The sequence below is a fragment of the Cydia pomonella genome, chromosome 27 (genome assembly GCF_033807575.1).
Source record: "Cydia pomonella isolate Wapato2018A chromosome 27, ilCydPomo1, whole genome shotgun sequence".
In the NCBI taxonomy this organism is placed as follows: Eukaryota; Metazoa; Arthropoda; class Insecta; order Lepidoptera; family Tortricidae; genus Cydia; species Cydia pomonella.
Genome location: NC_084729.1, coordinates 5,610,740 through 5,625,330, shown reverse-complemented (window position 1 = coordinate 5,625,330; position 14,591 = coordinate 5,610,740). Strand labels below are relative to the sequence as shown.

General features: G+C 41.3%; 2 protein-coding genes across 2 annotated transcripts in view; one reads left to right on the top strand and one right to left on the bottom strand.

Annotated features, from left to right (window-relative positions):
- LOC133532484 (zinc finger protein ZFP2-like) overlaps positions 1-14,591 on the top strand; it is a 30,931-nt gene that overhangs the window by 9,022 nt on the left and 7,318 nt on the right. Inside the window, exon 6 of the mRNA XM_061871182.1 lies at positions 12,296-12,426. Coding sequence (XP_061727166.1) covers positions 12,296-12,426 — 131 coding nt within the window. The remainder of the gene's footprint in view (positions 1-12,295; positions 12,427-14,591) is intronic.
- Positions 10,193-11,949, bottom strand: LOC133532504 (uncharacterized oxidoreductase SSP0419-like). The gene has a single exon (XM_061871214.1). The coding sequence runs from the start codon at positions 10,994-10,996 to the stop codon at positions 10,253-10,255; it is 744 nt and encodes a 247-aa protein (XP_061727198.1). The 5' UTR covers positions 10,997-11,949; the 3' UTR covers positions 10,193-10,252.

The following is a 14,591-nucleotide window of genomic DNA, read 5'->3' as shown; positions in this document are numbered from 1 at the left end:
AATACGTCATAAATGGTACGGAACCCTTCATGGGCGAGTCTGACTCGCATTTGGCCGCTTTTTTTTTTCTTTATTCCTTACTTTCTTATTTAGCAAAAAACTTAGTAATCTATTAGTAACCTAAGAATTTCATTTGGCAGAGTAATCTATCCGATTAAACAAATTTTATTCGAGCAACGTTTTTTAAAATTTAATTTCGAATAAAGTGACAGTTAAATTATAACAGTTTCGTTAGTTTAGCAATTGCGGTACTACATACATATTATCGGCGTATAAAGTAATGTATCAGAAATCGCAAGCAATTTATTGCAATCCATGGAGCCGTTTAAACAGATAACTACGCTAAAAAACCCCTACGCCTGAAAATTAAAAGCTGGTATTATTTTTAGAAATTTGTACTAATATTTGTAAATGTTTCAGGTTTCTAAGACTCCTTAACCTAAAAACAATGGCCCCTGTAATTTTAGTAAATAATAATAATTTTTGTAAATAAGTATCAGCTGATATTAAGATGCTCGAATTTCTAATTAATACTAAAAATCACTCTAACTATCGTGTTTCGACCAAGGGTTTCTCGGGTAATTGTGATGGTTACTAAACGATTATTCTACGAAAAGTAAATCTGCTTATCAATGTTATGCCAAGTTGCCAACTGACTACTCTGCGTAATGAAATTCTGCCAAACCGTCCTCTGCCAAAGCGTCTGCGAAACGAAAATCAGCGTAATTTTACTAGGCGAATCAATAGGGCACCCTATTAGGGTTGTGGGCATGCCCATCGTGCCCACAACGGTGGATCCGCCCTTGGATATGCAGAAAAGCCACCATCACCGGTGTTTGTGCCGTTATCGCCGTTGTCGAACAGTTCAGACTCGTCCTCGTCGCAGAGTGAGATTGATGCTACCGATGCCACGGCCCAGGAGCCATCAATCCCGGACACCGCACCGGCGTTCGACACAGAGATGTGGGCTTAGAAAACTCTACGCTCTCGGCTGGCCAGGTCGAATGGTTGAAAATCTACCACAAGCTCGAGACGCACGGGATACAACCAAATGAAGAAATCTTAAACAGTGACGTCAAAACCATAATTGCGAATCGTAGCGGACTGTCGCCTCTCCAGCATTTAAAGGGTAAGCGCAGGAAACTCGGATGAAAGTGCAGCCCCGACGCTGGATAAGCGTAAATGTACGAGGATGTCTACGGATACGGCTAACGCTGTGGGACAGCCCCCAACGCAAGAAATCCCAGCCAGTCATCACTACTGCGGCCGCTGTCCCGGCCCCCGCCGCTGTGAGCGATATAGCTGCAGTCCGACAGCACCCTCCAACTGCCCCCGCGCTGCGTAAGGAGAAATATCCACCGATAATAGTCGACAAACTTCCCAATTGGACGCACCACTTCGCAGAGCTAGCGCAAAAGCTCGGGCATGATCCAAACGCGAAGCCCTCTGGACGTAAGGCTTCACGCCTAAGACGCCGGAGGAGTTTCGTATTGTACAAAGTCACCTGGTAAAGCTTCAAGAACAGGAAGGTGTGGAAGCGTGTCCCTTCCATGTCTATAGCCTCCGAAGTCAACAAAAAATGAAGGTGGCTTTAAAAGGACTCCCTATTGAAACTGACACCGATGAGATCCGGTCGGCCCTATTAAAGAGGGGCTTCGAAGTCGAGTACATCAAGCCCATCACCGCTCGCAACGGACGCCCGGGTTGCTTACACTTCATGCAGCTCGCGAAGTCGGCCGTTGATTACAAAGGAATCTACGACGTGCAGGAGCTTCTTCACATGCCGGGAATCAAGATCGAAGCCTGGCGAAGCAAGAGACGCCCCGCTCAGTTTGACCGCTGCCAGGGGTTCCGGCACTCGTCCCACGGGTGCCATCGCCCGATACGATGTGTCCGTTGTGGCGAGGGACACATCGCGGCGAATTGTCCAGTGCCTCGAGACCAACCAGCAAATTGTTGCAACTGTAAAGGGCAACACCCGGCAAACGCTGCCCGTTGTCCGGTGTTTCGAAAAGAGGCCAGAAACAAGAGGCGGGCCCTTATGCTCACACGCAGCCTTCTCGTCCCGGGCCGAGATGCGGGCCGCGGTTCCCGTAGCCACGGTGTAGGAGTCGGCGCCGTCGAGCCTGATGGCGCCCGCCAACGGCCCACGGCCGAGAGGCGAAACCGGAGGGCCGAGACCTGAGCTGCCGAAGAAGAAAAAGAAGACGAAGCCAGTTCATCCAAAATCAGAGTGAGGCAAAACATGTCTGCGCCGTCCACCGGTGCTAACAACGTCCTGGGAGCTGCAAACGTCGCCGCCACAACCCTGAGTCTTATCCAGCAGCTACTGGCGGTCTTTTTAAACGGACGACCTTGTAAGTCCGTTTAATGGGGTTGGCAACTGTCAAAGGTTTGCATAGATGGCGCCATCATAGCTTGCCCCTGTCTCTAGTTTTATTCTATGAGATTTGGCTTAAAGTACTGGAATCCAGGTCACAAAATTCCAAAAAAAAAACAAGAATTTAACACAATTCTAGGGATTGACAGGGCAAGCTATGATGGCGCCATCTGTTTCATACTTCGACCGGCCAACCCCATTGAATCCGAAGCTAGCAAGTAGCCTTCCCTCCGAGTCATATATAGTGCTTTTCTCAAAAATGGTCCAAGAAAACAATTAGTAGTCGAATATTAATTTTATTAAAAATAAACACTTAGAAAAATAATTATTTATTACAGAATTCACCTCACATTTTAATTCTGGAAGTGTCGAACATTCCATGTCTTCGTCACTCGAACTAGCACTAATTTTGTTGAAATTATAACTTCAAAATAAGATATCTTCAAAAAATCAACGTTCTTATATATTTTCACAGGAAAAAGTAAAAACAATTAAAAATATTTTCTTTGCCGCCATTTTATTTTTTTTAATTCAAAAATAGAAGTGTATTTTTCTGGCGAAAATACACCAACCTATTTGAGACATCTAAATAGTCGCGGTACCAACATTATAATAATAAGTATTGATCATCTATTTCATATTTGGCTGTTTAATAGACCTATGCCTTCATTTGATATGGCCATTTCACCTGTTAAAAAGTTTGGAACTTGACAAATAATGGAATTTGTATGGAACATTCCAGATCTGAAATCAAGAGTGCAATGTTTTTAACTTTTTAATATTTTCATTGACCATAAACTATGCACTTCGCGACCTATTTTCTAAACGGGAAAGTCGACGTTGCCGTCCATTTTTGAGAAAATGTTATAACTACCGTTATAAAATGTACAAATTGTTTGTTTATTTTTTTAATAATTTATTTAAATACCTAAAGATACAGAGTATATATACTTGCCCTGTGTATAGCGATTTACTAACGTGCTGCGACGTATTCACTACGGCAATTCGTGTGTATAAATTTAAAAGTAACAAATGGATAGAGTCAGACCAAAATAAGTTAGCAGTAATTTTGACAGCCCAGTGTTATTTTAAACGTCAAACTTCTATGAAATTATGGCGTTTACTTAACACTTGCATAGGCTGGGTTATCAAGATTACTGCCAACTTAGCTTGGTGTCACTCTAATCCAGAGAGTAACAAGAGGCTAATTGGCCCTAGTATACCCTTACCGCCATAGGAATAGAAACAGGAAGAAAATGATAAATTTAAATGCACTTTAGTGCATGACGTGGACGACCACGTTGCCTTCCAATCTGAATCGAGCCACGCAAATGATATGTCTGACGTGGACTTCAGAGAAAACACCAGGGTCTTATCGTCTGCAAGGGCGTAGTCAGCCACTTAACTGGGGGGGGGGCAAGTTCCCATCGCCGGACGCCTGGGGGGGGGGGGGGGGGGCAGCTGCCCCCTGCCTGTGCCTGCTTACGCCCATGACCGTCTGAATTATTTATTTGTTAAACATAGTTATATACAACAGTATTATGATTATGCTTCAGCAAAAACGGGATAAAATGTAGCAGTAGGGACCAAATAAGAACTATATGTATATGAACCAAATATTATAAAAACCTCTATTCTTCCGACATTTTACTAACACCATCCAATAATAGGCGGGTCCACACAGAGCGAGCATACGCGCGAGGAGATTGCCTCGCGCGTACTCTCGCTCTGTGTAGACCCGCCTAATAGCCACTCCTGCCCAGATAATGTCCCCCTATAACCAGTTGTTAAGTCAACGCCACTCTCAAGACCATGAAGTACCAGAAGAGCCCTGGGGATGACGGCGTCACAACTGAAGCACTTAAAACAGGAGAAATGACCTGTTTACCATATTTACCGAACTTTTTTTCACTCAATTTTGCACAGCGGTAAAATCCCTTCTAAATTATGCCACTCAAATATAGTACTTCCGTCCGTTCCGTCAGAAATAAACAATTATAGGCCCATTAGTTTAACCTCCCATATCTACAAATTGTTCATAAAAGTCTTAAGGTGGCGACTGACTTGTAACATTTGCTTGTAATGTATCGTTCACGGCGATCGTTACAAGTCAGTCGCCACCTTTGTAACACTCAAAGGGATTCGCGTAAAAACCGACAGCCGAGTGGAGCACGCGGTGCTCGCGTCGAGCGGCTCGGCTCGCTGCACTGACTGTTGTAATGCTCGGGTTGTATCACGTTACATTACACCGAAATGTTACAAGTCAGTCGCCACCTTTAGAGAATAGAATTGCCCCACTGCTGTATAAAAATCAGCCACCCGAGCAAGCTGGTTTTCGCCCTAGTTTATCCACAACAGACCACCTCCATACATCAAATCAATTAATACAAAAATCCAACGAGTTCAACGTGCCTCTATACCTTTCTTTTGTAGACTACAGCAAAACATTTGACAGCTTTAAACACTCCGCTATATTTTCCGCCTTGCAGAACCAGGGTATAGAGCAAGTCAAATTTATAATACCAGTGCAGCTAACATTAAATTACACGCAACTGGTGCTACAAGACCTCAGCATAGCGAGCCTTGAAGTTGGACTCACAATTAACTAAGTGAAAACCAAGTTGATGACCAATGGGACAAAACATGGGGTCTCGATTGATGGACAGAATATAGTGCTGATGAGTACAATTACTTGGGCCAGGTAGCTTCCTTCGAAAAGTCAAGCCGTTGAAGTCAATAGACGTATCGAAAACGCTTGGAAGAGCTTCTGATCCATGAAAGCGCTATTGAAGGGTGACCTTCCCCTGTGTCTCAAGCGCATACACATCGACATCTGTATCCTGTCTATCCTGACTTATGGCGCTCAAACATGGTCCTTTAAAGTCCAAACCCAAGGTTTGCCAGCAAGCGATGGAGCACAGTATTTTCGCAGAACTGATCGAATCGGAGAAACGGAACTGCGCTCCAGAACTCAAGTAGATGTAGGTGTTAAGACCGCTAAGCTTAAGTGGGACTGGGCTGGACATGTCTGCCGTATGCACCCTGAACGGTGGGCCAAAATGGTTATCGAGTGGGACTTACAGAACACCATGGATGGTGCAGGCCGGGGTGCAGGCAGAACGAAAAGACGATTCGAGTTGGCTCGACGATCGGGACGATTTGGACGTATTTTGTCCTGACTGGCGGGAATGTACAAATGATAGAGTCGAGTGGAATAAGTGAGGGGAGGCCTTGCCCAGCTATAAATTAGGCTAAAAAAACGTATATTTCCGAAAAACTCATTTGATTCACAAGATTGGATTGCAAGTCACACGCTCTTACCTCTAGGCCACCAGCGCTTATATAATAAGTATGTATGTATAATCATATTTTACTTGTTGTAGGCTATGGAAACAGCAAAATCGCGAAAAAAGACCAGGGAAGACATTTTAGAAGCCAAAAGAAGAGCTAGCCGAATACGTCATGAAAAAATTAAAAAAGATTCGAAACTTTGTGCACTGAGAAAAAAGCAACAAAAAGAAAACTATACAAAAAGAAAGAAAGAGAAGCGTGTTGTATCTATAAAAGAAAAAAGTACAGATGAACAACAAAAACAAAGAGAGAAATGGCGTGGATATTCGAGAGCATATTACTGCAAAAAAAGAAGTAAAGAAGTATCTACTCCAATTGATGATTAGGAAAGATTGGAAGAAAAAGAAAGTGAATTGATTGAATCTAGGGGCAGTAGTGACAAATATCTCTTACTCGTTAAGCTGCCAGATTCAGCGATGCAAGTCACAAATAAAAAATTTGATTACTGTACTTCGGACGTCAAAGCAAACTATGATCTCAAAACGCCAAAAATCTGTATAGCCCAACGCCAGGGCTTAATGGGAATATAATTATTCATCTTTGACTGTCGTATTAGAGAATTAAAACATAAGTAAATTTTTCCAACGTAAACGGATAACGTTTCGTTCAGATTCTAACCAAATACCATGGGCAAGTAGAGGATTTTACCACCTTAACTAAAGAAGCGGTACAGTACTTGAAAACTGTAAATCTCTGAAGTAGAGTAACAAAAAGCTATACGAAAAAAAAAAAAAAAAAATTGAGTCTGGCCAGTCACAAGAAAAAGGAGGAAAATTGAAATTTTACAGGTGCCAGGCTGATAATACTCCGAATACATGTGTAAAACCGATAGATATGTAAATTATAATTGATATCTCGTAAAATTAAAGTATCTAAACGTCCATTTTTTATTATTTTTAGATTTTTTAAATATGTGTGGACCCCCTTCGGGTAAAAGCCTCCTCCAAAGAAGGCCAACACATTTTGTGCACATTTACATGAAAAATATAATTATACTATACCTTTTCTAGTTTTCTCTTCTTTGATAATGATGAAGGTTGTTGTGGTATTTTTATTCTGTAGAGCACAAATGAGTGTTATATCAGATATTTTATACGCTAATCAAATTTAAAAAATCCTGTTACATGTTAATTTTATTCACTAACCTCATCATCATTGTCAATGAGTTTTAGTATTTCAATAGTGGGGTATGCCAGTTTTTTCAAACAATCGCAACTTTTTCCCTTCAATGAAACTTACTTACTTACTCCGTTGGCTCAGCGACCCAAAATTTCTCGGTCCTGTGCGACCTCTCGCCAATTGTCGACTCGAAGCTCGCGCAGATCCGCCTCCACCAAGTCGCTCCAGCGATACCTAGGACGTCCGATAGGACGTCCTCCTGCTATACTTGCCGCAAAACTAACTGGCCACTGAGATCATAATGCTATCTGTTAGGTAATGCCTTGCCGGCTTTTAGAACAGCATATTCGTCAGGGAACATTTCCTGTTGTACTTTTTGGGTTATTAAATTTAACGAATTTTGAAGTTCTTGAACTGAAAGATGACCAGTTAATTTATTGTTCTGATTTTTACAGTTATGTATAAATCTTAGCAAGTACGCGGTTATGTTTTGTAAGTTAATAAATCTTGATTTGTTTTCGATTAATTTAGAAATGCAATCAGTACTACGATCATCAACAAGCGCCAGAGAACATGTAATCAACTCAGGTAGATCGTGTTTCACGTGTGTGTTGGGCATTTTTGGCCATTGAGATTCTGGTTCCGACAGAAATGTCGGACCTGACCACCACAAGGATGAACCGCTGATTTGGTCAGCCTTCACCCCACGAGAAACAAGATCCGCCGGATTGTCCTTCGACGGTACGTAGCTCCACGTGTGACCTCCACTGCTCTCTTGGATCTCGTGGACCCTATTGCGAACAAAGCTTTTCAAATTATTTGGTGGTGTATTTAACCACCCCAGTACAATGGTAGAGTCACACCAGAATCTACATTCACTAAATTGCAGAGTCAATGAGCTTACCACTTTGTTACACAACCTTGCAGCCATCAAATAATTTGAAAAGCTTTGTTCGCAATAGGGTCCACGAGTGCGTATGTCCAGTACTTAACATGCTGCCCGGGTTGAAGTATGTGGAGGAAGACTTTAACAACATCTGTCCCCTTCCAGATTTTTGAAGTCTTCCTCCACATACTTCAACCCGGGCAGCATGTTAAGTACTGGACATACGCACGGGAGGAGACGCGCGGGCGGCGGACAGAGCGCGACGTCATCGCGGCAAGCCGCAAGCGCCGCGCGGCACACACTCGGCTTCACATACTCCACCGGCAACGGACGAATACCGTAATAGTTTTTTTATAATTGTTTGGCCGGGATTCTCTGTAATTGAGGCGGAATAAACCAGCCTATTTTAATACAGTCCGCATTTTCATTTATACGTCCAGTAGGACCCTAACACTATCTCCTTTACCCTTGTTAAGACCTGACGGGCCAGATAGTTTTGCGGATAGTATAGGCGACCCAGGTACGCTTTTCAGTGAAACTGGTATTTTCAAAATGTATGAAACAAATAGTACTGTGTTTAGTCGGGAACCAGTCTTTCATCCCGTGGCTGCAATCATTTTTTCTTTTACGACTGGATCATGTGGGAAACTAAAATAATAAAAGTTTTTTAAACACAGTAGAAATTTATACACATACTAAACGTATAAACGTATGTGTAAAATTAGGACATGAGTTTTGTTTTATCAATAAACTATTACATTGTTTTTTTTAACAGGTAATATCATGACTTAATTAACTAGGTTAGTAAGAAATAAAAAATAAATAACTAAAATTAAATTAAATCAGATTAATTCAAATAAAATAAATTTAAAATTCTTGTTGGATCTCACATGAATGCCCATATTGCCCATCCAATGACTGGTAATAGGGCTGTCCATTCTACGCGCGAACACGTTCAGATGAAAATACAAAAACACAGTGTTGGTACTGCCCCTCACGTGCATCCACTACGACGCTGCGCGCTTGTGCAGCACGACCTGGAGCCGTCAGTGCCGGTCTCGGTGAACATTCCCCAAGCTATAGCAAGGCCAAGGCAAGGCTAAGAGGCAGTTAGCAACCTGAAAACTTTGCTAGGCTTCGTGGAGGAGCTGGGGTGGTTAGAGTAGCGCTACCTCGTTTCATGCAAACTAAGCACAATGGTTGTCGATTTGCGGTAAATGCCCAGAAGCACTAGCTAACTAGCGCCAAGGCAGCCTCAATAATCCCCTGAAGGCATTACTGTACTGCAACCGCAGAGCACTGAAGGTCGGTGTGATTGATCTGATAGTATGTTTTAAAGATTGCGATCATTACCTCGCGAGAACAAAGTGCAAATCTCCGTGCAAGCATTTTACCACTAAGTGTATGGCCTGAGTGGACGCTCGAGTTGGGCGTGCAGCGGGGCGGGGCGTGCGGGGTGCATGTTAAACAAATGCAGACGTATAGGAGCGGCCTTAGCGCACGCAGCGCACGCTACTCAAATCAATTGTGAGCCCGCCGCTACGCTGCACGTCCCGCCGAACGCTCCGCTTCGAACGTCCACTCAAACGTTAGAGTAATCGACAGTGCTCTGTGTTCCCTTTCCAAGTCAACATGATCTTTGGGTGTCCGTGACCCAGTGACCCAAATATTGATACAAATATATAATAATAAAAATTTTCGAATCATAACCTAAATATTATTTCGGTTCTAGATTTATTTCAAGATACAATTCTTATTTAAATAAGGGTGTCTATATACTCTCCGACCTACCCTATCAAGTTGAGAGCGCGACGAGATTGCGAACTCTAGTCATCATAATATTGCATGGTCACCTGGTTCTCTAATAACTCACATACCGTCATGTGACAATCAGGTGAAGTATCACTAATTGCAAAAAATAATTAAACGAAAATCAACCTTCTTTTATTACTAGTTCGTACACTGAAAGAAATGTTTGCATAACTGTAACAAAATTTTGGTTACTGTTTACACAAAAATTGGGCCTTGCGAACTATGTGTTATATGTTATGTGTTGCTATGTGTTATGTGTTGTGTTGTGTGTTATGTGTTATGTTGTAAATTATAATTTTAAGTCCTAAATTGTACACCCTAGCAGGGTATCATGTACCTACTTGACTATATTTAAGACCAAAATGTACAAATGAACATGATTCAATGGAATAAATGATATGATATGTTACAAAACCGTGTTTGGCTATCAGACCTATCAGTGTTCAGGTACTGGGTATACACTACAAAATAAGTTTGTAAATTTATGCAAAGTTTATTTTCTTATAACCGTAGTTTAGTTATTTAGTAAAGTTACAAAACCAGTTCGGCTATCTATTTTTTTCAGTGTAGTAATTAGTGAGGTGTCGTTGTCATATGACAATACATGTTTATTTAAATACAAACATTGCAAGTTAAATAAAAGCTTGAAAACTCGAACCAACTTTATTTCAATCTGTGTTTCACAAAATACGTTACAATTAAGTTCACTTTAACATTATACCGTTATCAATAACAAAAGTGCTTCCCGTAATACTGTTGGCCTTATCACTAGCCAGATATAAAGCCATATCAGCTATCTCTTTACACACACTACATTTGCCCAAAAGCGTAGCGGCTCCGTAAGTATCCATCACTGTTTCACCTCCTTTAAGGCCCGCATGGACCCAGATATCAGTCTTTACAGGTCCAGGGTTAATAGAGTTCGCTCGCACGCTTGGAGCAAGTTCCACAGCCAAACCTTTAGTGAACATGTCCAGGGCAGCCTTGGACATGCTATACACAGTCAATGTACGAAATATTTTCTGCCCCGCTGCGCTCGAGATATTAATAATGTTGCCCTTAGTTTTAATCAGATGAGGAACCGCAAGACTGGTCAAAAGATACACGCTTCGTAGATTCGTGTTAAATATCTTGTCGTAATCTGATATCCCTTCTTCGACTTTCGTATTCTTTACTATTCCAGCATTGTTGATGAGTACGTCGATCTGCCCGAAGCGTTTAATCGTCTCCTCTACGACGCGTTTTACCTCAGAGTCGTTGGTGAGATCGGCGTTAACTGCGAGCGCTTTGCTGTGAGTTTCACATTGCTTGGCGACTTCCCTCAGTTTCTCCTCGTTTCTCCCAACTATGACCACTTTGGCTGACTGTTTGGCGAACTGTATGGCTGTTTCGGCTCCGATGCCGCAGCTGCCGCCGGTTACAATCACTACTTTGTCTTTAAATTCCATTTTTAATTATTTTTGAGATCCGTGTAGCTTGCGATAGACTTATCAACTAACGGATGTGAAATGCGTGCAATTGATTAGGTAATACCTATCATTGTCAAGGCCTTGATTGGCAATAAATATATTTAATTGTGATAAATAAACTCTACTTGAATTAAATATGGCGCGTGTAAATTTAGGTATGCGCTCGATTATTAATTACGAAAACGGGGCTTATTCGCGTATTATTAAGTTTTAAATCGACATCCGACGTTTTGAGGACGGCATTGTTTTGTTACAACATATTAAATACATGTTGTTTTTGTACTTTTTCAGTCAGCTTAACTACTTATTATACATACATATATCACACCGAAGCGGGCGATGCGGCAACGGTGTGATAACCAGAGCCCGGAATTTTAACGGCAAAACCAAAGACTTTCGCAATCTAGCTAGTGTTAGAAACATTTTTATCGATATCGATAGTTGTGTAATAGAAGAAAAAACGGTCCATGAAATAAATAAATAAACAATTTAAAAAAAAGGTGAGGTTTGTATAAAATTATATAGAAACAGATGCAACTTCTTCAAAATCCACGTCAGTACACACACATGACATTTTATTTGGTTTGTGATAGTGATAGGAGCAGATAATCATTGATTTCTCAACATTATCTGGGAGTAAACAGTTTCGTTTATCACTATAAAGCCATTTATGTACACTAAATGAACGTTCAACTTCGCTCGAAGTCAAGGGAGCAAATTTATAAAATTCATTGTAATAGGGAATATTACGCGAAACTCTGCGTAGGGGGCGCCACTGCCACAATCCATCACAATATGAGGGTTTACCGCAAAACAAGAAAAATCGAAATTTTGTTATCGTTAACCTCTTGCATATTCGAGCGATAAAGAAGCAGATAACTAAATTTAGATTTTCGCGTTTCTGTAAACAAACTGCTTTGATGCATCAATGTCTTATTTTATTAACTGTGAAAACTTAGCTGTCTAAAAAACAGTTTAAGGCACAGTATGTTTAAGTTACTCTATGGTTTACGATGCACTCTGGCGGTAGAACATTGCAGTAATACTCCCTATTGGTATGATGTTAAGTTTGGGTAAGATTTTCAAATATTTTTCGTAAAATTTTCATAATCATTTTTTTCTTCCATTACACATATAAAAATCCATTCCATCCATTACACATTACATATATCGATAAAAAAGTGTTTCTAGCACTAGCTAGATAGCGACAGTCTTTTATTTTGCCGCGAAAATTCCGGACTCAGGTGATAACCGCCTAATAAATTGTGTTTTGTGCAGAAAAGCGGATGCCACGTGTGCGAGATCTGCACGATGCGCTACAAAACTGCACGCAAACTGCGCGCACACGTCGTAACTGCACACGAACGGCGCTACCAATGCAATACCTGCTCACACCGCTCACACACTGCGTGAGTATTAGACATTATCTTATACCTACAAAACTGCGCGCACACGTCGAAAACTATTACACACGAACGACGCTACCAATGCAATACCTGCTCACATCTCGAGAGTACGAGTATTATATAAGGTAACTTCAGATACCATAGTTTAACAAATACAGCGAACTTAATTTTTTCATACAAAACTTGTTTTTCTCTCTGGAAGGGAGACGGCATTCATACTATTTCCCCTCTGCCGAAGCATAGGTACAACTGTACCTATGGCGGTGCCTGTTGTGACTCGTCTGTACACAAAAAGAGATCGAGGTATGCAAGATTTGTCTTCGTGTGTCATTTTCTATGTATCTGAGTCGTCATTACAGATTGGATTTTGTATGTAGTGAGTGAGAAGTGCGACTGTGTGCACGTTTCCCTCGCTTAAGATATCGCTTAGGCTCCTCCCTTCCGACGTGGAAGCCGGTGTTGCTCGAAGTATATAAACTAATAACAGTAAGTTTAAAGATCCGCCGCCCTATCTGAGAAAAACCTTTTGAAACGCGTCTGGTGGTATGGACATGTAATGAGAAGGCCTTGACTTGGATTTTCGTCATCCCTACCGACGTGTCTGGCGACTGAGGACGAGGAGAGCCGACCCTAAGTGAAATGATCTATATAAACTAATAATAGGACTCATACCTCATGTCATTGTATGTGCAAAGTTTCATTACAATCCAACTCGCAGTTTTAAAATGAGAAGGAACCAGGGACTCTTAACTTGTAATAATAGTACTTTACGATTCAAGTGCGAAAAATAGGAAATTCGACACGAGTTGCGAATTTTATAGTAATATGCTAATTTTTTAGCACCATATGTACTGTAAAAGTAGTTACACTACTATACATACATATAAATTAGGAACTGTAATAGATGTCACACTAAAGACACAGTAACCAAGGCCTCCACTGGCCGAGGCCGGATTAGAACTGGCGTCTTCAGCTTCGGGGTGAACGCCCTGGGTCTCTAGGGTACCCGTCCTAAATTCTGGAACTATAAATCAATATTTGTAACGTTATCTACGAAAAGGGACCCTAGTAATTAAAACAAGTAATATTACTTTGCTAATCCGCGAGAAAATAACGTGTTAGTCAATCAGTGCTAACCCGTTATACTTACTTGCGTATTTTTACATGCAATTAATGTTCCCACCCTCCCACCGCAAAAATAAATACGCAAATAAATATAACAACCCACCACCACCTTCATTCTCGATACCAAAAGTACAAAACTCGACACGTGTTTCACCTCTCTACGAGGCATCCTCAGGAGATGCTGGAGATGTTGACGGTATGACACCCGACAACTGACTGAGCTGTCTAGAACGGTCGGCCATATTTATACCTTGACCAGTCCCCCTACTGTGCAAGTGTGAGTGAGATGGAAAAATTCGTAATAACGGCGATGACGCAACATTCAACTGTTCGTTAAGAATCATCCCCCTATTGTTGTACCTAATTATTTCCAACTGTTCCAGAACACTCAAACGCAATCCTTTCTCGCAAACATGTAAAATATCAAAAGAATGATTCTCAGGTAAAGCATGGCCACTGTCTATCAAGTGCTTCGCAAAATTTGACTTTTCTGGATGGTTGTGTCTGTATGACGCAACATGCTCCTTATACCTGGTAGTGAAATTACGGCCTGTTTGCCCCACATACACTTTATTACAATTATCACAAGTAAGCTTATAAACTCCAGATTTTTTTCCCTTTCTCGATCTTATCTTTCCCATTGCAAAGTTTAGAGTGCAAAGTGTTGTTTGTCCTAAAAGCCACAGGAATAAACACACATAATCATTAATAGCATGTAAAAATACGCAAGTAAGTATAACGGGTTAGCACTGATTGACTAACACGTTATTTTCTCGCGGATTAGCAAAGTAATATTACTTGTTTTAATTATCATGGATTTCCGCAAAGTAACGCCTGATTCTATTAATTAGGGAACCTAGTGTCGAAGGCGCTTCCGCCGTCATAAACGATGTTCCGATACAAATACAACGCTGCGCGACCCAGTGCGGCGTAAGCGCCATCGACAATAAGGTCCCTTTTCATAGATAATGCCACATTTGGGGACTCAAATTATTTTTATTTCTAAAACCTTCACTTGATGTTTACCATAACAATATTATGTT